A 24,185-nucleotide genomic window follows, 5' to 3' on the forward strand; every position below is an offset into this window, starting at 1 on the left:
ATAACAATATACCGTATTAAAAGCTAATGAACATCATACATCGAATATGATATTTACAATGGCACTGCACTTTGGTGTCTTTATTAAACTGGAGTGTTGGATGATGAAATGACTATCTTTGTCACAGTCTAAATTAATAAAGAATCTCAGGAATCAGCTAAAGGTCGGTTAAAGGTCGGCGAAGGAGTATATAAAACTAGTTTTTCTCATCTAGGATGTGTGGAACAACACGATAATAGAATTTGTTTTTTTATTCTTGTGTCATCAGCTACTGACCTGGTTTTGCTATAACCATTTTATAAGAACAACAGGGCAATTACAAGTTTCAAGCTTGGCATTCATTTCCAGCATGTAAGATAGATTAGCAATTGCTAGTGCGTCTGCAGCTCACAAGAAATAGTTTAAAATATAGGTGCCTATCACTGTTCAGAATCTGTGCGTGGGGTCGACCCTGACACGCTTCGACTTCTGATCACTGGTGGAGGGCCCTTGGGAAAAAGAGAAAGTGCTGCGTTGGCCATCTTGTGCATGTGGACAGCATCTTCATCTACAAATTCTCCGTTTGCAAATGTTTTAGGGTTGACCTTGTTCATTTTAATCACTCTCTTCAACTGCTCCTAGAAAACAAAGTAAAATTATATTTGGTACGAAGATTTGAATACATGTAAAAATGTCTGCAATTTACTTTATACATGCCATTCCTTTAACTTTACAAACATTAGAACTTACAGGCATGTATTATTGAAATTCTAACCGCAAGACAAAAATAATCTCCGTTGCGCTAGACTAGAGTTACTCAAAAATTATTCTAAGGCAGAAAACTATTGAACAATAGTGTAGACAGACTGCGAGGTAAGAGGGGTAAGAAGCAATGCAAAGCCAGAGAGCGAGGATTCAGAGTGGGTCGTGCACAAAGAGCGCTGTACTCACTCACAACAAGAAGTAAACCCCTGGCAATACTTGAGCAAGGGTGCATGCAGTAAGTAACTGTGTAAAAGAGAAAGTAAGACATAGTAATATAAATTATGGTTAGTATGATTAGTTTCTCTCTTGAAATTGCTCAGCAGGTTTCAGTGAGAGACTTGACCCCTTCGCTTCATCTGTCACTGTTCGTATGTGACAGGTGTTAGCTTTCCCAGAGAAGGATTTAAAAGGGGCAATGTGCAGTAATTTAAAAGGAACAATACGCAGTAATTTAAAAGGAACAGTACGCAGTAATTTAAAAAAAACAGTACCCAGTAATTTAAAAGGAATAGAATGCACTGAGCAATTTAAAGCCTAAAAACTAAACGCTGTTAATATACCAAAAGTCCGTAAATAGAAATCGTTCTTGAAGAATAAGAATCTTGAGATTATCAGTGAGTGTCGTATGACATCTGTGCAGACGTCTACCGGAAGGTAACTTTAGATCGTTTCATTTTGATTAGCGTTCTTATTCTGTCTGTCTCACCTCTATATTGTTTTAACTCAGGTTGCCTTACATACATACACCTGCGCTACACTTCTCTGGTGCTGTCGAATCTGACAGAGATTTCAACAGCTGACTACAAGTTCTGTCTTAAAGACATTAGCTAAGACACTACTGACAGTGTGGAGTTATAAATTCAGAAGAATCTTTCCTAAAATACTACAAGAGCAGCAACATAGAGAGAAGCAAACACATATAGTAAAGACATGTGCACTGACATGAGAACATAACTCATGAGCTTACTGTTTTGCCGCACTCCTTTACTGTTGCATTAGGCAGAGTAACTAGAACAGACCTTGCACTCCTCAGGGTTTGTCTTTTAGAAGATTAGCAACTCGAGAATTTTTTTAAGCTGGTCACAGAGTTTCAAAAATAATGAGCAAGTGAGGAAAAAATTGAGTTGTCCGTGTATAATAGCGTGGGTAGAGGGGTCAAGAGGTCAAAGGGTCGAGGAGGTGAGTGTTGCTAAATGTGAGTAAAAGAGATCAGAGGAGTGTGTAAGGACTTGACTGGAGGATAAAGGAAGGTCAGTCTGGGGTAGATGGAGGAGTGAGAGGTGGGTGCGGAGATAAGTAGGAGTTACATTAAAATATTTCCTGAAGGACTATCATCTCAAAACACCTTTCAATAAAACCTCAAATATAAGGAGCGAGTTGTGAAAATGGCCTGCAATACAGTTAAGCTAGGATGGCTGTCACTGTCACCAGATTATCAACAGATTATGTTGTCTCTATCAGTATGAACTCTAGAGAAGGTCGCATTATGGCTCATATCTAGTTTGTGTTTCAAAGAAGAGAATACGCCTGTATTTATAGATTTTAGGCTGCCCATATAATGCTACCTTTTATCTGTCAATTTCAACAAAACATACCATTAATCGACAGGTAAAATGCATCGCAACATTTAATACTATTTTATTCCATTATATTGTCAGTTAATTATATCGAAACATACACAATACTAAATAGGCTTTTAACATTTACTGGGTCACTTTCCAATTTGGATTATTATTGTTTAATTATGTTGTTTCTTGTTAATATTTAGGTTGAAGGTTAAACCCTGCCATCTTACAAATTGTGCTGAGTTATACAATATACTACTATAAGTCTTTATAGAGCTATATTGTCTTTTACCAGAGATAGATAGAATCATCACAAAACTCAGCTTAGGATTTCAATTAATTATTAATAACTATACTCCATTCTGTAAGGATAAGGCGCTGTTGCGCATCCATCGAGTCGAGTCGCTGTTAATAGCAGGGTTAGTAAGGATGATGAGTCATGCATACTCTCACAGGAACTCTCTTTGAACCTGTTACTGATTGCGTAAAGTCAATTTGATTAAACTCAAAACGTAGGCTTGGTCAACTTGATGAGTTCAGGTGAGAGCATGGCAGGTTGTGGTTGAACACAATGAAGGTGCGGGTTGTGAAAAAAGCTAGCAGCAATTCTACTAACTCATTCATGTTTGAGCGACGGGACGACATCTTGAATGCGTCAATGCTCAGTTTCTTTTTGGTCTTTTCCTAAAGTTATACACGCATCGCAATGTCATTAACAAACAATATCCAAAAATAAGGTTTCCTGGCAGATCTGCTTCTACCTGGCCATGGCTTAGAGGCTCAATACATGTTTCAATGAGAGCTGTCTTACCTCATTTGTTTCTTATATACATTATTAGACACGACAGCTAAGGTACCTGCTATACACTAGGCAGTTCATTACTAGAGTACCTGCTATACACTGGGCAGTTCATTACTAGAGTACCTGCTATACACTGGTCAGTTCACTACTAGAGTACCTGCTATACACTGGTCAGTTAATTACTAGAGTACCTGCTATACACTGGTCAGTTCATTACTAAAGTACTTGCTATACACTGGTCAGTTTATTAACAGGGTACCTGCTATACACTGGTCAGTTTATTACTAAACTATTTGCTATACACTGGTCAGTTTATCACTAGAGTACCTGCTATACACTGGGCAGTTCATAACTAGAGTACCTGCTATACACTGGTCAGTTCACTACTAGAGTACCTGCTATACACTGGTCAGTTAATTACTAGAGTACCTGCTGTACACTGGTCAGTTCATTACTAAAGTACCTGCTATACACTGGTCAGTTTATCACTAGAGTACCTGCTATACACTGGTCAGTTAATTACTAAAGTACCTGCTATACACTGGTCAGTTCATAACCAGAGTACCTGCTATACACTGGTCAGTTCATTACTAAAGTACCTGCTATACACTGGTCAGTTTATCACTAGAGTACCTGCTATACACTGGTCAGTTCACTACTAGAGTACCTGCTATACACTGGTCAGTTAATTACTAGAGTACCTGCTGTACACTGGTCAGTTCATTACTAAAGTACCTGCTATACACTGGTCAGTTTATCACTAGAGTACCTGCTATACACTGGTCAGTTAATTACTAAAGTACCTGCTATACACTGGTCAGTTCATAACCAGAGTACCTGCTATACACTGGTCAGTTCATTACCAGAGTACCTGCTATACACTGGTCAGTTTATTACTAGAGTACCTGCTATACACTGGTCATTTTATTACTAAAGTACCGCTATGCATTTGTTTTAAGACATAAGTCTTTACAAGCAAGCAAAACCACATAAGCAGCTTTTGTAACATTATGCCTTTGATCAATTCAGCATCTGGTGTTTATTGCGGCAAACAGGCACAGTATGTATCACTTTCTAATACTCAGGCACTATAGCAAAATATTATTACCTAAAACTAAATGTGTTAGACAACACAAAAAATTCACAAATATCTAAATTTGCTCAAACACTATGCGCTATACTTTATTTGGGAGCTGAGGTTATGCACATCAATCTCTAGTAATTAAACTAACGTCAACTCTGTAAAACTACCCAAACCTAAAATTACAAGCCAACAATACTTGCAAAGCTTGATCTGTACATGTAAACGATTTATGGTCTGTACATATTTGGGTAGATTTATAGACCCATTAACTAGCAACCGCCATGAACTGGATACATTCAGCAACAAGTGAGCTAAGACTAAGGGGTACATACCGTACTACTATCCAGAACTTTGGCCATCTTAGCCAACCGCCTCATTTTAATTAGTTTAGCTACTTTCTCTTTCATTTTGGTTTCATCCTGCTGAACTCCAGCAGCACCAGCCTCTTCCTTTTCCTGTTTTTTCTTGAGATACTCTCTCTGCGCCTCCATGAACTCTCTAATAAGAAGAAGATAACTCCCACTAGAGCAGCATATTGATACTGGTCATAGATATTAGCCAATCGTTGATAAACTCAACTTATAGACATTATAAGCTGGTAGTGAGCTAGCCTAGTGATCTCTAGCAAAAACAACTTACGCAAAGTCGACCTCTCCATTATCATCCACATCAAGTTTCTTCATGAGTTTGTCGATGGCTCGACCACTCATCGGAATGTTCAGGCTCTGCAATAAGTGTAGGATCTTTCACTCACCAGACAAGTACAATATTCATAGATGCCACTAATACTTTATCTGCTTCATTGAGATGTGTAAAATAACCTTGCCCTGGGCTCCCATAAAAAGGATGTGTAAGAGCCTTCTAGCACAGGGGTTTCCAACCTTTTTCATTCAGTTCCCCCCTAATGCCTTTTCATAAACATGATTAACCACGCACTTTTAACTCACATGACTAAAAACAACCAATACAAATTATAATCCCATGTTATTGTACATTTCTAAGCATATTTTTATACAGCACACAAATAGCACACAACAATACATGACCTTCGGCTTGGCGGTGAATTGGTTTATGATTAGGTTAACTTACTATCCAATCAAAATATGGATAGATGTGTTCGCATATATCTGGGTTCTAACTAGTGGCCCATTATTAGCAACTAGTGTTATAGATAAAACCAAAATGTTAAATGATGAAAATCACACAGACATAAATAAAATTAAAAATTTATCAAATCAGACACCTCTCTGTTTACCCCCACTCTGGTATATTCAAAATTCTCCCCTAGGGAAGAATTCCTCCTTGGTTGGGAACCCCTGTAACAGTTCTAGCACAACATCTAGTCTGATGTGTTGAACACAAAGGGCTACTTATACAAATGTACTTTTGTAGCAACTTAGTTGCAGACCGCTTGTCTAAATAATACTTTATGCCCTTCAAAAACACCACACATGATTATAGAATGAGTGTTCTTTTACAGAGCAAACAACTCCAACTTCAGATGCATTGAAGAAATCATTTTTAAATAATGATAATTTTTAGAAAATTATGAACTGCTTTCAACATTCACCATGGGTTTCATTCTCTTTTCCAAAGAAGGCCAATTCTCATTCAAAAATCTATTTGTGAAACCCAAGCATCTTTGAGCCTTTGTGTTGCACCTTACGATATTTAGATTACTCATCGGCTGCATAGTCAACAGTTGTGTCACTATAACATAGTCTTGGTTACATCATCATTTACCAAAGATTAATTTTCCTTAGTTGCTTCTCTTTTCTTTTGGATGTAAGAATATTTTGAGGTTTAGTTTTTATATTACTTTGTCACACCCTAAAAATAATCAAGATTTGTCCTGATGACAATTATAAATGACTGCTGGTGACGATAGATGACTGCAAGTGACAGCAGGTGATTGCAAATGACTGCAGGTGATTGCAAATAGCTATAAGTGACCATGGGTGGCTACTGGAAGTGTTAGGCATTACATACAATTACAATTAACTGCAAGTAACTAAACAGGATTAAAAGTGACTGCAGGTGACTCCACATAGGGAAACTATATATGACTAGCAGTGACTACAGGTGACTGATTGAGTATAAAGAAGAGATGAGTGAGAATATGAGACAAGGGAGAACTGTAGATGACTACAGTGACCTCTTTGAGTCTTTTAACCTTGAGACTACTTTTTCCTTGCCACAAGTCAAAGATCTATGTCAAAGGATATCGTTAGGCTTAGGTGTGTCCAGCTCTTTTGCTTTCTCAAAAGATGAAAATGTTACTTTGAGTCAAATTAGATGACCAAAAGAAAGTTGCAAGGAAGCATCTCTTAGTAACAGCATCACATGTCACATGTCACATGTTACATGTCACATGTCACCTGTCACATGTGTCATGTTACATGTCCCATGTTACATGTCACATGTCATGAGTTTTAAAGAATGTACAGACCTGAAGGCCTTCTCTCAACTCTGTTCTTGTGATTGTTTTACTGTCATCCCTGTCTAAGCTCTGGAATATATCAACTAGCTTGAGCTGCCTTTGAGCTGAAAATATGATAAGCAACATATGTAAGAACCTAGAGCTGCTTTTAGATCTCTTACTTTTAACCTAGAAGGGTATGTGTGAGAAGATATCAAAAGAACATCTGTTGCGGAATGTAATAACATTTATCAGACTTGCGAGTGCCTATAAACTGAGAATTATCTTCTATATGTCATTATCAGTGATGTGTGGCTGACATGTCAAACAGTCAATCAATGACTCACGAACAAGTTTAATAAAACATTTTTAGTTTTCACTGAATGTATTTCTGAAATTATCCCAGCAGTATCACAAATTCACAAACTGTCTGATGACATCATCATACCTATCATATCATTCCAATTATACCTAAACAAAATACTTACTATACAGAAAATATTACTTAGAATCATTTATGGTAAACCTCCCACATATTCTTCTGCTTCACTGTTAAAACTAAGTAACATTTTACTTATTCATCAACTTTATACTCTACTCATTTGTATTCTAGCACATAATAAATTCTACAACCGTCCTTCATCACATCCAGCTTACCCTACTAGACATTCATTACCATCTCTTCCACTCCAGTCTTCTTCTACTACATATGGACATAGACAGATCTTATATCAGATGGCACGAGCTTGGAACCTACTGCCTGGCAGTCTACGCTTAATTGCCAATGCTCACAAATTTAAAGTGACTTTGAAACAACAACTGTTTGGATTACTGGGATAGCTTAGGTCTATTGACTTTTGGCTGCTTTGTCTGCTGACTTGGGTTCGGCGCCATGATTAGCTCTGCTATTGCGCATATGAACCCTCATTTTTTACAAATTTCTTATCTTTCATATGTTGTATATTGAAATAATGAAAATAAATACATACATACATCACTACCAGTGTAGCCTTACTACCATCTCATACTCATTAGACCAAAACTATACCTCACCAATACACTCCATGAGCACCATCATCGGGTCTGAGCTGCTAAAATCATCTGTTGCCTCTTTTTGAAGGTCAGCCTTGAGCACTGTGCCGTGGTTGATGTAGAGTTGTCTTTCTTTTCTTGTGGTGTGAATGAGGTCAAGGAATTCTATTTCCACAGATTGACTCTAATTTAACAAAACCATGCAATTACTGACAAGCTATGTTTGCGCTCTCCAGGACAAACAAAGGCAAACAGCTTAAAATCTGTCAGTGGTATAAACCTCAGCTAAATTCTACCTAAGAAGGTCTAACTAGAATTACCTTTGTAGCGTAACGGGCACTTTGCCAGGCTAATAGCAAGTGACAGGCAACTCTCATTACTTGTCATTGTTCATAAGCTGATTTTTAATACTCAGGCAACGACGGATAGCACAGCTAGTAATTGAATAACTAGGAGTTCATGTTCATGTTGAAATATCTTGGCTGTTAGAGCAGCTACATGTAGATGACTAAAACTATATATTTTCTAGTTCCTCACACTGTCAGGAGTATGATGAAATTAATTATATTAATATTATAATTAGCTGGTTTTTATTAGGAAATTTTTACTGGGCAACATCTTCAACTACAATATCTAGCAAGATTTCGATTCTATGACACAGTGTCTGCTAAATATCATCTTAAAATAATTTTGAACAACTCTTTGTATAATTTGGTGGCCCTGAAAAGGGCTGTTGGGGTTTTTCAAATTGGGGTTAGCTTGGGGTGAACTTTTTCGAAGTAGATTAATCATTTAGAATATTATAATTGTGTAGTAAAAGTTTCTACTAGATGTGAAGGCAATAAAAACTTTTTACTAACACTGCACTGCTTCCATACTTATTGAGAACATCTGGTTTCAGATGTGAAAGACCTACCCAGTTAGTTTTGACAATCTGAAGCAAATGGTGTGAAATTATTACTATGTCAGCATCATTAATTGCTGCAAATTTGAAAAGGTCTTTTAGCCTTACTCAATACCATTGCTGCGGGTGGTTGGCAACCCAACCGTCCACTTAGTCTACATTTAGCTCTACATTCCTTACCAAGTTTCCTGGGCATCGCAGGAACTATACACAATTCAATAACTCTATTGTAACGGGTGGAATGCTGCTGAAGTGATTAATTCTGTCCAATAACTGGTTAATTCAAATTTACCTTGATTGGATTTATCTGTTTATGTAAATAACAAAGAACAACTAGGCCAGCATCAAATTTTCAACACAACATGGATCCTTTCTATAGGATCAGTAATCATGTATTTCTAACTAGGTGATAACTAACAACGGCAATCCTTCATCAACCAGTCATATTAGGCTGGATGGGTCTACTGGAATTATTAGTTGAAGTCTGTTGCATCAGTTTTATTAGACCAAAAGTGCAAGTTAATATGGGAGTATCTACTGCCAGACATCCTTTGTGCTGGTAACTCCTTAGTATACAGTTGTAGAAACAAAAATGCAGCGCAAATGTACGCATACACATACATGCTACATTATGTCATTGACAACCGGACACAAACATCAACCATGCAATGAGTTATATAAATAGAAACTTACATCCAAATCAAGCTCTTTGATTTTGTTCTTGGGATTGTTGCAGACAATCTGTAGGAGTTGTTTGCAGAATGGAGCAGTGTATGGGTTCTTACCGATGAGTAGCGTCTCTAGGGTTTCATTTCTTTCAAAACCTGTTGAGAAAGTGAACAAGGTCTACACGATGCACAGAGTTCAACTTCTCCAGGACTAGGAAAAATAAGTTAAAGCTAACTTGTTGACTTATGAACTAGAGTCAGCAGCAGATGCTGTCGGTGTTGTCTAGTGCCCTAAAGATCTCTTATCAGAGCACCAATCTTCTGATAAAAATAATACAAAGTATACATACTCGCACTCATGCACATGCACACTCATCCACACACATCACACACCACACATCACACACCACACATCATACACCACACACCACAAACCACACCTCACACACCACACATCACATGCCACACACCACACATCACACACCACACACCACACATCATGAACCACACACCACACACCACAAACCACACCCCACACACCACACATCACACGCCACATACCACACATCACACACCACACACCACACATCATACACCCCACACTACGCACATCGCACATCGCACATCGCACACCACACACCACACACGCATGCATGCATGCACACATGTATGCGCAGGCACGCATACACAGGCACAGGAAAACAACCAAAATTGCTAGCTGTCAGCTCTCATACAAAAATTTTATGTCTCAAGAAGTTTCCACAGCTGAAATAGCAAGCTATAAATTTTTTCTATAATACTTCTAACTTTTAACAAAACTTTTATTGAACGAATGCTGTTGTTGCATGGCAGCTCTAAGACTAGTTCATAAACTATAATTAAATAATAATAATAAAGTAATACTTTGAATTAACTGGCTCTACTGAAACTTTGGTAGACACAGAGGCCAGATACATAGATAACCTTTGAGGAAGTGCGCCATGTCTACATCAGTGATTCTGTTGCTAGTGAGGTCCAAATAGGTCAAGGTCGTTGTGACTGCCATCAGTTCTCCGATACCGACAGCGGCGTCATGAAAGCCATTAAAACTAAGGTCAGCCCTCGCTATGGTGGTGTTTACCTGCAGCAATACACATGTCTGTCAGCAAATCTAAATAATTGACAAAAACATTAAGTGTGGACAACACTTGAAAATGATTGTGAACGCTGCCGCTAGCGACAGGCTCCTTTTACATAAATTTTAGCTCTGCTGGTTTATTTCCTATATCTCTATTTTAATCAGCTCTGTCAGGTTTGTTTCTATGAGTGAGTGAATAGAGTTGAAAGTATCACTAATGTAGTACAATTCTCTGTAGCTTACATATAAATATGCTTAAAGCTATACCTATGAAGCTATTGTAAATGGTCAGAAAAGGGATTGTAAAGCTTCAGGCAGTAACAAAGGTAACCAAGGTAAAACACATTTCGTGAAGATCTTGTATGCTTGAGTTTAAAACATAATCGATAGTATTAACATTGTTTTCATAGACTTATTTCTACACGTTTGTAGATGAACTTGAAGGGCGTTCATGCTGAACCGACACCTTGTGGAAAGCTAATAATTTAAGTGCTCATTCTAAACTATGTTGTTTTAAAAAGAGTTTCCGTTCTTATGTACTATTCTCCATTCCATCAAATTTCCAATTACTAAATCTCTCGCAGGTCCTGCTCTGTCACAGGCTTTGTTGGTCTACCGCCTTGGAATGTTTTGATCTTGGAATGCCACATACATTCATTCCGTTAATTTATGCATAATTGTGTTATAAATGTTTAATTGAATAATTGTGTACAATAATACAGCTGTTTGTACATGCTTGTAATCAATAGCAGTCTTTAATATATTTCATAACTTAGTTTCAATTCTAAATACTTGTTTGTACTGACATGCACAAAACTGAACAGTTTGTAATTTATTGCCTACATTCTATGTCATCATAAACAATTTGTTAATACATAAATGGAAATGCAAACCTTACTTTTGGAGTTGTCTCTCTTTAATAAGTTCATAAATGATATTTCCCTTTGATTTTTCTCTTTTAGTAAAAACGTGAGGCTAACAATAATCATATTGATAAAGAAACTAGTGAGGCTTGCTGCTTGGTGACTGAAAAACAAACTGACTCATGCTTCCAGGCTGTTTTTCATGCGGCTTGAAATGTTGTTTCATATCATTTATTGTAGCCAGTTTTGCTCAATCTTTTTTGGTTTTCTTTTAGGTTTTTTTGGAAAAACTTGATTAATGTAAAGTACCGGTGCTTTGGGGGGTGTTTTGTGTAGCTCAATATCAGCCAGACTTGCTGGTCTCAGGGCTTTTTGTAATTGAGTCTATTTATTAGTATGAATGTCTATTGTTTAAAGTATGTATATTATTGTTATGCAACAAAGCTGCGAAACTATTGCTTTATAATTATCTATTTAATCGATTGATTTATGAATATAGTTTGTATGATTGGTTAGTATATACACGCCGACAGTAACTGGTTGGTATATACTGTACATGTAGACAGTGTAACTGGTTGGTATATACTGTACACGCAGACAGTAACTGGTTGGTATATACTGTACATGCAGACAGTGTAACTGGTTGGTATATACTGTACATGTAGACAGTGTAACTGGTTGGTATATACTGTACACGCAGACAGTAACTGGTTGGTATATACTGTACATGCAGACAGTGTAACTGGTTGGTATATACTGTACATGTAGACAGTGTAACTAGTTGGTATATACTGTACATGTAGACAGTGTAACTGGTTGGTATATACTGTACATGTAGACAGTGTAACTGGTTGGTATATACTGTACATGTATACAGTGTAACTGGTTGGTATATACTGTACATGTAGACAGTGTGACTAGTTGGTATATACTGTACATGCAGACAATGTAGCTGGTTGGTATACACATATACTGTACATGTAGACAGTGTAACTAGTTGATATAGACTGTACATGCAGACAGTGTAACTGGTTAGTATGTACTGTACATATAGACAGTGTAACTAGTTGATATAGACTGTACATGCAGACAGTGTAACTGGTTGATATATAATGTATATATAGACAGTGTAATGATATATAGGTGATACATAGGTTACACTAGACTGAAATATAAATACTCTGCAACACCTGCCTTTCATTGTACAAGAAGGTCCATTAAGGACTTTGAAGTAAGTAGAGAATTATCTGGACCATAAGTTAGCTACAGTTTGCTATTGTGGACCACATGCTACAGTCTAGATGAATCTATAGTTTCTGCTCACCATGAGAGACTCAATGATTCTGCGAGCTCCCTTCTGACGAAGATGATTCCAACTCAGGTCTATGTCTAGTATAGAGTCATTTCCCTCTGCAACCCACGATGCAACAACTACTTTACTAATACAACTTTTGTGTTTTTATCTCGGCAAGTGTCTGTTAGCCACAGTCTCCTTTGAGAATCTACTTACATCAGAATTAGTTATGTCATTGCAAATATAACTACATGTAAATAGAATAAGGTTGACCAATATTAATATCCAAAAAGTTAGTGGGTTTGTTTTAGTTGTTAAATAAGATATTTTGGTTTGTCATCAGAATTGCACAAGTTTACATAAAAATATACTTTGGAGTGAAAAGAACCAACACTTGTTTCAGCTGCAGTCTACCATGAGGGATATGATCATAAACTTGGCTATAAGAAATATGCAGTACAGAATAGCCTACTTATTGCAAACATGAGCAATAGCCAATAGCAACCACTCTCTCTATATTTTGCAAGGTGCTAAAACTGACTCATTAAAAATGTTTAAACTGATAGGAAAACTGCACCCCCCCAACACCTACCAATTCCCTCAGCTAGTAGCACCCCTCCAATGTCTGTGAATTCATTGTGACTGGCATTTAAGCCTTTCAGAGTTGTATTCTCCAGGAGCATATCTCTGATGGCACCCGCATCAACTTCAGTTAGTTTATTGCCTGCTCAAGAGAGTAAAGTTATTATTAGTGGCAATTTATGTAGCTTCTTGATTACATCGCAACCAAGAAGTATTGCATAGTAATTGAATAGTAACATTTGGTGTATTGCATCATTAGAAGTAATAAGTTGTGCATTGCCTTATTAAAAATAATAGGCAGTGCATTGCATCATTAGAAGTAGTAGGTAGTGCATTGCATCATTAGAAGTAGTAGGCAGTGCATTGCATCATTGGAAGTAGTAGGTAGTGCATTGCATCATTAGAAGTAGTAGGTAGTGCATTGCATCATTAGAAGTAGTAGGTAGTGCATTGCATCATTAGAAGTAGTAGGTAGTGCATTGCATCATTAGAAGTAGTAGGTAGTGCATTGCATCATTAGAAGTAGTAGGTAGTGCATTGCATCATTAGAAGTAGTAGGTAGTGCATTGTATCATTAGAAGTAGTAGGTAGTGCATTGCATCATTAGAAGTAGTAGGTAGTGTATTGCATCATTAGAAGTAGTAGGTAGTGCATTGCATCATTAGAAGTAGTAGGTAGTGCATTGCATCATTAGAAGTAATAGTTAGTGCATCGTGTCACTACAAGTAATAGTTAGTGCATCGTGTCACTACAAGTAATAGTTAGTGCATCGTGTCACTACAAGTAATAGTTAGTGCATCGTGTCACTACAAGTAATAGTTAGTGCATCGTGTCACTACAAGTAATAGTTAGTGCATTGCATCATCAGAAGTAATGATGCAGGAAGAAGTAAAGGAAGTAATTAATTGATAGTTAGTAAGAGTAAAGAAGAAGAAAAGATGGCCAGTGTGTGTTGAATAGGCAATATTGACCTTCAAGATAGCAGTGTATACATAGTAGTTATCCAGTACTCACACTCGTTGAGGGAGAATAACAGCTAGTTAGTTTTGAGTCCTTACCTGAGACGTTTAGATATTTAAGGGCTCTATTCTCTTGCAAAGCCTCACATATGCATTTTATCCCTTCGCTGCCGACGTTGTTCTCCGCTATAATCTGCGGTAACAAAGTTATTATAATATGGAACTTTTCACATCAGAACCTTTGGTAAGTGCAACAAATTACATTTGCATCGACTGAACAAAGATTTCTACCCAACACATGATATTATAATACTGTCAGTATGGTGGGTGCCTTTAGACTGAGCAAGGAATAAAGGACAGACCAAATCAAGTATATAGAGATTTTCCCTGAGCACATCACCGAGGTAGACCGCGCCGGTAGTACCGATATCGGCATGGGTCAGGTCAACTGTAGCTACCATTGTATTGGCCTACAACAAAGTAATCATGCACTTGGCTTCTGTAACGAGTTAGTAATCATAATAGCAACCAAGAACTAGGTACACAGAGTGAAAACTGAAAGCAATGCTGATTATTTGTGCTAGCGTCCTATATGATATTCAGAGGTATGAAATACTGGCTAGAATATCACTCTGTAAGTGCAAAATGCCATGAAACCTTGTGCAAAGTGTGATTTTCTGTCAGCAAGTTCAAGGCGTTTTGGCAGCCTTTAGGCTGAGGCTGTCTACTGGGTGGTACCTTAAAATACCAACCACTAAAGCTACGCAGGCAGCCTTTAGGCTGAGGTTCCCTACTGGGTGGTACTTGATAATGAGACTGTCCTCATTGAGGCTCTTGAGTATAATAGGAGTTGGCTCTACATTCAGGTGCTTGCAAGTAGAAAGGTATGTCGCCTGACTAATTGTCTCCTCCTTCTTCTCCTCCTCCATATCTAAGTAGTAAATTACATGGCAGTCATTTTATGACTCCAATTAAACCAGTTCTTTAATCACTATATCCTGTTCAGGCTTTATAAGCGTAGTAAGTCATTTTTATTATGAAAAGGGAGAGATTTGCATCTTCTTTTAATGGATGAAAGGCTAACATAGACCAATCGATCAATATACATGTACGCATAAATCCAAGCTGAAAAAAATTGGGTAGTTTGAAGTGCGAGTTGCGAGAGTTATAGTAGACTAGCATGCTGTAGTAATTTCAAGAGTTAAATAAAAAAGTTGCACACGCGTCGTTTTTATGTTTTCTCTGTTCAACCGTAAGAGTAAGCAAACCACATACAGACCAACTAATTATGAGGTAGACTTAGTACCATTGAATGAATCTGAGATATAACAGAGCTGATGAGGTCGTGAAAACCTGCATTGAAGATCTCGTTATAAAACTACGTAGGCCTAAAAAGTAGATCTATTCGCAATATAGAGAGCATAGCTTTAGGACCTGTACTTTTTCTGCTAGTCAAGAGATATTAAGTTTTATGCTTACCAGTGAATGTATCGAGCCTGTTTCTAAAGCCACTGCTCGAAACTCCCGTATAACTGTCTGTATGCTCTGTCCTTTGGGTCGCAGAGCTAGTTCGGTTTTTTCTGGCAATAACCTTTGTATTGTCAACTTTCCCTCTTCTGTTGGGAAACCCTTTAATAGCCTCTTTGTACTTCATCTCCATAATAGGATCTCTGACTATGGGTGTCAGGTATTCCTCTCGCTCCTTCCCATTCAGGTCCTACAATTATAGATTTATCACCATTGTTAAGGATGATCCTGCGGTTCTTCAGAAATAGTGCTTGTCAAAATAGCGATACTAGTTGAGTTGTAAATACTGTGATGTCACAGCTGGGCAATATTTTGATTAGTGTGTTTACTCTTTCTGAGATATTGCGGTATCTTGTTTGTAGTCGTCTGTATTTATATATTAGTAGTAAATATTATTATTACATATACTTCTGCATGATCTTCAATTCTACTGATGGCGGCAAACAGACAGCCTCAAACTCTCAGCTTATCATCTGACAAGGAGGTCTCTCATACCATTTATCTTTATTTCTGTCTCTGTAGACTTTTAGGTAAAGTCTACAGAGACAGCCACACTAGACCAACACTAGACCAACCCTTTACTGTTCAAATGAAATTATTATAAAACTAGACGGAAGCATATAATGGAGGTATCTGTGGAGTGCCCAGAGAGTGACTGCTCTGTATTATCAGACGTGCTGATAGTTTAGTATGGCATTTAGCTAGTCAGATAGCCTAGCGATATCTGTCAGCGATACTCAACAAGAAAAGTGCTTCTTTCCCTCTAACAGTTTATCACAGAGAAGTTTCATGTTAAAATAACTGGCAGTTTTATGCCAGCGCAAAGTTTTCATTCCTTAGTTAGCTTGTTCAGTCTGCAACCAGTCGCAGGTATAAATTAACTTGGCTATTAGTAAGAATGCAAAAAAATCTGTCCAATAACACTACTATTATGTACATCAGTATTACGTATTGTTACTATTATTATCATTTGCTGACGTTAATAATGGTACAGATGCTTGCAGTGAGTAGATAAGCAAAAAGAAAAAGCCAAGAAAATGATGCTAGGTCCTCAGGCTATTAGTTGAGTCATTAAATTTTAGCTTTAATGTAGTAGATTTGACTTTGGCAGCATTTTCAAATGGAAAGGTTTGCTGCCGGTGGTTAAGTGCCAAGGTCAAAAGAAAGAAAGAATGTAAATGAGATGAAAAAGGTCGTTGTCTGCGAGATCGAACTAAAAGTCCTGCCTGCTAGAAAAGTTCTTTCTTGTTATGAGTTTTATGAACTAGATTTTTGTCATAATAAATACTTTAAAATCATTTCGTCAAATATCTCCGAAAGTCTATAATTCTAATTAGTGGTTACCCACCAGCCGCCTCTGACTTACACAACTATGTAAATAGCTATAACATGTGATCCTTGCTGGGAGTTATGCTGTCTACGAAAGCTAGGAATACCTACCGATATGTGATGCTCAGTTACTTTATCATCGAAGTGAACATCTCTCGCTGTCCCAATATACGCACGAGTAGCCATGATATTTATTATGATCAACTGCGGGGCCTAAGGCCGACGAAGCATTGCTGCATTCAATGACAAGTTACACCAAACTGTGGAGATCACACAATTGAATAACTGTAGGGTGAATTTAGGTTTGTAAGATTGCATTGTCAGGACTGGCAGTTGTAACAATGAATAGCAATTAAAAACAAAGTTGAATAAATCACCTTCTATTGAATTGTTATAAAAGCTACGATTGACCAAAGGAATGGCAGCATTTGTGACGTTGTAACATTATTACAGTCAACTAATTGTAAGAGCTGCTGTTTTATTGCCTTATTAAATATCATGATAATAGCGCAGAGATACACCATATTATCATGGAATAAAGGAAAGACAAATCCTAATAACACTGGCATGATGTTTAACCACGTGCTACCGTACTTGTGATGAACGGTAGAGTAAAGTAGTCCACACAGAATAACATTCTTCTCTCTCATGATAAACCAGTCTAAATAAATTGGGCAGGCAAGAGGGTCGCTAATTTCATCAGATATGTTTGCATGCCAGTTTATATTGCCTCACTCATATGCTTTAAAGACTTTTCCAGCAATCAGTTATGATCAACCTGCTATGCTAGTCTTTATTCAAGTTGAACTATGCTCTAACATGTTTTGAGGTAAGGCATAAGATGCTCATAGGGTGGTCCCTACCACCTATGCATAGAGTAATCACCTATGCAAGATGTACTAGACTGTGCTCTTAGAAAAGCTCTTTGCTCCTTGAAAATAGGCAAACGGGGCTTGTCAAGGAGCATCGTGTAACACCCTTCAAACAGGTACTAGGGGAAGACAACGGACTATATATTTTCATTGTCTGTACTGGTCATTAAAACCACACTTTAAACATATTCAGCTACAAACAGTTGAACAACAACTAGTACTGTATGTGTGAATGTAAGTATCATCTATTTTTAAAGAAAGATTGTAGAATTAAGCCTACTCAACATACAGCACCAAATAATTACAAAGTTAGTAAATATATGATACTAAAACAACCACAAAAATAAACATAAGTATAAAAGTGATCATACAGTCTGTTATTCTGTAAATTCATCCTAAAAATATTTATTATTATTTAAACCTAGATAGATTAATAGAATAGAATATATAGAATATGTGAGCGGATGAAATTGCAGCTGTAGATATGAATGACCCTTTCTGCTGCCGGTTAGATCAAAGGCTAAAGTAAAACGTCCTAAGTCATTTGCAAGTTCTTATAAGGTCAGCGGGTGTTTATTTATTGTTTGTTTATTTATATGTTTGTTTATTTATATGTTTGTTTATCACGGTAAAGTTTATTTTGAGAATAACCCTGACTCATTCTCACCTTCTCACAAACTTTTCCTTCAGTTCCATCAGCAATAAAGTGCGGAAGTTTTGTCAGATGGTACAATGAATATTTTATTTGTTGTACCATCAAATAGAATTAATATTTTATTTGTTGTACCATCAAATAGAATGAATATCATATTCCTTGTACCATCAGGTAGAATGAATATTATATTCATTGGATCTTGTTTTTCTTTTATATAGGCTCTTTCATACGCGCTCACTTGTGTCCTGTTTGAGAAATGTCAGGAGATGTGACAGCAGCATTCTAGGCATTACAAAATTTGTTGTGGGCAGACAACTTAAGTTTAATCAAATGTATTTACTAAGTCAATCATTTTATGATTGTTCAGCGCATAATAATGAGAAGGAATATAAGTTAATGACTAAAGTCAAGGTTAAGTGCAGTGAATACAATTATGGAGCTGACTATTACTGGAGTTATCTACTCAACTAACTATAATATTAATATACTGAGCGACTTATTGTTACCAAGTTGTGTGAGGGTTGTGAAGGCAAAGACAATAGTTGCCAAAAAAACTAACTTTATCACTAATATAATTCTAGAAGCATGCTTCTGTCTGTCAATGCAGTAATATTATATTGTTAGTGCAAAATTTAATATGAGCTCAATTTTTATTTTATCAAACTTATTTAAATATTAAAAAAAGTAATACATCAAAAATATCCCATTTTTAGCTATACTAAAATATGAAAACAGCCCAATTTCTCACTATATTTACACATATGAAGCAACGCATAATCAGCAATTAAAATCCATGGTCATAAGCATTTCAACAGCCCATTGCATAAAGGGCAGACTAAAGGAGATAACCTATAATTGGCTTTTGGCATAAAACCAAGCATGAAAAAGTTATTACTGCATAGATTTGTTAACATTAATTTTGTGTTTGGCTCATGATATTGAAAACAGTTAGTATGAAGGAGCCCATCCACTGACCTTTCAGTGCTATCAAACTGTCACTGAAGCCAACAAGCACGCACTGGGTACGCACTACTATGTAGACACACTACTCCAACAGAACTGTTAAAGTCGCACTACTATGTAGACACACGACTCCAACAGAACTGTTAAAGTCGCTTGCTAAGGGTAGAGAATTGTTGAATGTTGAAGATATTTACTACAAAGTAAACCTTGATAAGACGTCTCTGTTTTGCACGATGATTTTAGAAACTAGCAAAGAGTGTACAGAGGCATTAATTCCTTTTTGATAAGTGATATCGCTTTCAGTGGAGTAGTTCTTTCTAATGCAGGTCATTGCGCTCCAAGCAAGTTCGCTGTCTTAGCTATAGGTTCTCTAGGAAAAAGGGAAGCGACTCTATACTCGGACTAGGTGTACGCATTTATAGTTGAGTATAGTGATAACTACTGTGAAAAACTTGCAATGAAAACATATTTTCATATCGAAAATATTAGAGAATTTCTCTTAAACTCATTCATATTGACGAACTGGAAGTGCCGACAGGGTTGTCCAACCAGGTTGTCATCGGTGACCACACATCTGCTGGCTACAGAATAGATGGAATATATAAAATTTCTGGTGATGTCTCAACAGGCAGTTAATATTCTGACGGAGTCAAGTTCGCTCTTACTGTAAATAGACTGATGCAACTCTACATTGACTCAGCGCAATCTCCACCTAGTGACATGGTGGGTAATAAATCTGACATGTTTATCACCTTATCCCTATTGTTATTGTTGTCAGCTACATCATTATTGCCATTAATTTATTATATTATTTATGCTGTCCACTACTGCTTGCATTGACCTCCCACAGCCTCGTTGTTGGTTCTTTTCTGACACGCTTCATCACTTTTAGATTAACCTGTGCATCAACTAATACGGTAAGGGGAGATGACTCGCTATTATCTCAGAGAGTGTTCCAGCTGTCCATATGCTGTTGATCTTTACAGGACCTGTTCACCTATACGTGACCTGTTGACCTACACATGTCACATTTGTGTTCCAGCGGTTCATATGTTGACCTATACATGACCTGTTGACCTATACATCACCTGTTGACCTATACAGTCAAATTTGTGTTCTACCAGTCCATATGCTATTGACCTATACATTATGCCACTTTTTGAGTTCCAGCGGTCCATATGCTGTTGACCTATACATGACCTGTAGACCTATACATGACCTGTTGACCTATACATGACCTGTAGACCTATACATGACCTGTTGACCTATACATGACCTGTTGACCTATACATGACCTGTTGACCTATACATGACCTGTTGACCTATACATGACATGTTGACCTATACATGACCTGTTGACCTATACATGACCTGTTGACCTATACATGACCTGTTGACCTATACATGACATGTTGACCTATACATGACCTGTTGACCTATACATGACCTGTTGACCTATACCTGACCTGTTGACCTATACAGGACTTGTTCACCTATACATGACCTGTTGACCTATACACGACCTGTTGACCTATACATGACTTGTTGACCTATACATGATATCACAGTTGTGGTATTTAATGCGTGTTTGGCTTTTGTTATACTTCTTTTTTTCACATATTTATTCAAAACACGAAAAATTAACATCACGTTTTTTAATCGGGGTTTTTCTATTGCGTTTTAACCTTCCAGGCTTATTGCACAGAAACAGACCCCCAAGCATTCCCTAGTTGAGATTCTTATATACACGACATGACTAAAAATATTGTACACAGCGCAGAATATTTTATTAACAGCAAAAGAGCACATTTATTTTCAAGCTGCAAGCTTTGCTAGCTTTAATAAATCTGGCTTTCTTGTATTATCTAGAAAGCTGGTCACGTAACATTCTCAATAAAAAAAAATCTTTTGCATTAGCTCCTAAACTGTAATAAAAATCTTTTGTTTGAGGAGAGGATATCACAAGCCTACTGCCGGCCATCTTCTATTCAAAACTGTGTTTCATATACTGTATATTAAAAGGAGTTATCTGCTCTTGATCTTTGTGAATATATGCCTTCAAGGATCTGAAGCTGAATATCAAGTAATTAAAGTTGGCACTGAAACAGTTACATAAATACACTATACTGTATCTATTTACCGATAAGTGTAAAGATACTAAAGTCTTCTTACTATCACTTCTCATACAGTAGTAGGTCACCCTCACCGTAGCCACGCTCAATAAGGTCAAGGTATGTCAAGGTTAATAAGGTCAAGGTATGCAAGGTAAAACGTGTCAACCTCACAAAATATTTAGTGATAATAGTCCATTTTTGTAGCGACTCGTTCACTGAGCATAAAAATCATCAACAAATGCAGACTAGTCCGACCACTTTTGTTCAGCCTCCCCCTCCCTCCTTTCCTTCTTTTACGCCTGAGACTGATTCTATTTCATACTCGAGGGAGCACATTTTAGCTCCTACTGTCAGAAGTAGGATTGACCATGTCTCTAGTAACAGTGGATAATTTGTAACAACGACTGTGTGATATGTACTTCAGTGATGATACCTCACCTACAGTATATGTATGCGCTTGTCCCTTAGCATGCATATACTGTACCTATCTAGTTATAAGCTATTCTGCGCATCTCTGAGGCTGTTTGTCTGCAGTGCATATTGCAATGCTATTTACTGCCTATCACAAAGCGATACCATCATGTTGTTGTTCTTCCTTTAAAAATCTCCTTTGATTAAGTAATGTTCTTGACCCATTGCATCAGGTACTGTAGCTGTATTTGAAGCTTGTACCAAATGTTTTTGGTCATAGAAACCGTCTTTACAATACCAGAATAAAAAAGTCAAGAATGTTCCAATTAGAGTTTAAATCTGCCACTTATCTGAATATCTTGTCATCTATAACCTTTTTATATTTGGTTGTAAAAATTCAACAAAAATTTTTTGTTCTTGACTGACTAATCGAGCTTTATTTTATTAACATGAAAGTTTTTCAGCTTTACCCTTTTTAATATCTTATTAATCAGTGACTATGTAATGGCCATTGCAGCATTTCTCTTTCTCCCTTTATCCCTTTCTCCCTTTTTCTTTCTCCTTTTCTCCCTTTCTCCCTTTCTCCCTTTTTCTTTCTCCTTTTCTCCTTTTCTCCCTTTCTCCCTTTTTCTTTCTCCTTTTTTCCCTTTCTCCCTTTCTCCCTTTCTCCCTTTATCCCTTTCTCTCTTTCTCCCTTTCTCCCTTTCTCCCTTTTTCCCTTTCTCTTTCTCCCTTTCTCCCTTTCTCCCTTTCTCCCTTTTTCTTTCTCCTTTTCTCCCTTTTCGCCCTTTTTCTCCCTTTTTTTCCCTTTTTTTCCCTTTTCTCCGCCTCCCTTTTCTCCGCCTCCCTCCCTCCATGCAAGATACAATAGTAATAAAAAAAGACATAGACTGAGAGAAGTAGCTGATAGGTGATGTACCTTCCTCTTTTGAGTTTGCCTGCAACCAAGTAGTATCATTTTTTCTTTTACTCTATTAATACCAGTTGGTATTCTGCTCTGTAGTAAATATAGCCCTTGCCTTCTGCTTATCCACCTCACTCTTCTTCCCCTTCATAACCCCTTCATTTAGATTTCTACACGTAAAAATCTATGTTTTTTCACCCAAAGTGACAAATTATAGGATGTAAAAAACACCAAAGAGTTTCAAAATGAGCAAATATTTTCATAGTTCAGACCTGTTTGTAGAAAAATAAGTTTTAGTTCTATGAGTAGTTATAGAGTATATCATATTGTTGCTGAATGTTCATCAGTGCAAATAATATGATCTTTGCATAGTAAGCACGAGGGAAATAAAAGACTTTTAATTTGCTCAGTGTAATTGCGACTGATCAAAGGTAGCTCTTTCCAGATTCTATTATCATTGCATGTGCATACCCGTCTCTCTAGCTCTCCGCGCCTCTCCCTATTGGAATCTCATCGATGTGCCAATATTTTTGGTAACCTAAAAGTTATTTCGCATTAAAAGATTCTGCAGCAGGCATAAAGGTGAGATGTATTAAGGCGTATTTCATCAAGCTGGAAAGATAGCTTTGGCAGCGCTAAGAATTGAAGACTGTGTTACTAGCAGAGCTTGCTTCACCTACTAACCAGTCGGTATTGATCTCACCTGCTTGCGTGTGCCATAGCTAGAGTCGAAGATGTTTACCAGAGTCATAGATTTTGACTCCGTTAAACATTCACATGCAAACACTGTATCCCCTTGAGACAAATGCAATCAAAAGAAGATGTCAGAAAAAAGATCTTTCTAAGCAATAGCAGATTGAAAACTTAATCAATTGAGTGGCACTTTTTTGGGAACTAAAATTTACATGATTGATAGCTGCAAAATACGCAAAGGTTAAATGAAGAAACAATGTTACTCATTATGAATGTAATGTATTACAGTATATCCTTTGCTTATAATCTGGGGTATAGTACACTATTGGTGTTCTGTATCAGTGTGTATCCTTCGTTTATTGTGGTATAGTACACTATTAGTGTCTTGTATCAGTGTGTATCCTTCATTTATTGTGGTATAGTACACTATTGGTGTTCTGTATCAGTGTGTAGCCTTCATTTATTGTGGTATAGTACACTATTGGTGTTCTGTATCAGTGTGTAGCTTTCATTTATTGTGGTATAGTACACTATTGGTGTTCTGTATCAGTGTATATCCTTCATTTCTTGTGGTATAGTACACTATTGGTGTGTTGTATCTAATGCATGTGATATTGGTGATGCAATGCGACTCCCACACTCAAAAATGCAATCCTTGCTATAGGTAGAGCTCTCAGACAAATA

The 24,185-nt window shown here is 37.1% G+C and overlaps 1 protein-coding gene across 1 annotated transcript; it reads right to left on the minus strand.

Moving 5' to 3' along the window:
* Positions 1–336: 336 nt before the first annotated feature.
* LOC137394827 (leucine-rich repeat-containing protein 74A-like) lies at positions 337–17,084 on the minus strand. The gene is made up of 15 exons (XM_068081598.1): positions 17,001–17,084; positions 15,513–15,750; positions 14,786–14,964; positions 14,396–14,503; positions 14,133–14,226; positions 13,085–13,216; positions 12,523–12,608; positions 10,182–10,338; positions 9,244–9,374; positions 7,668–7,830; positions 6,645–6,739; positions 4,835–4,920; positions 4,528–4,693; positions 2,926–2,993; positions 337–617 (listed from the first exon to the last, which is right to left on the minus strand). The coding sequence occupies exons 1-15, from the start codon at positions 17,073–17,075 to the stop codon at positions 608–610; spliced, it is 1,788 nt and encodes a 595-aa protein (XP_067937699.1). The 5' UTR covers positions 17,076–17,084; the 3' UTR covers positions 337–607.
* Positions 17,085–24,185: the final 7,101 nt, after the last annotated feature.

This window comes from Watersipora subatra, chromosome 4, assembly GCF_963576615.1.
Source record: "Watersipora subatra chromosome 4, tzWatSuba1.1, whole genome shotgun sequence".
Classification (NCBI taxonomy): domain Eukaryota; kingdom Metazoa; phylum Bryozoa; class Gymnolaemata; order Cheilostomatida; family Watersiporidae; genus Watersipora; species Watersipora subatra.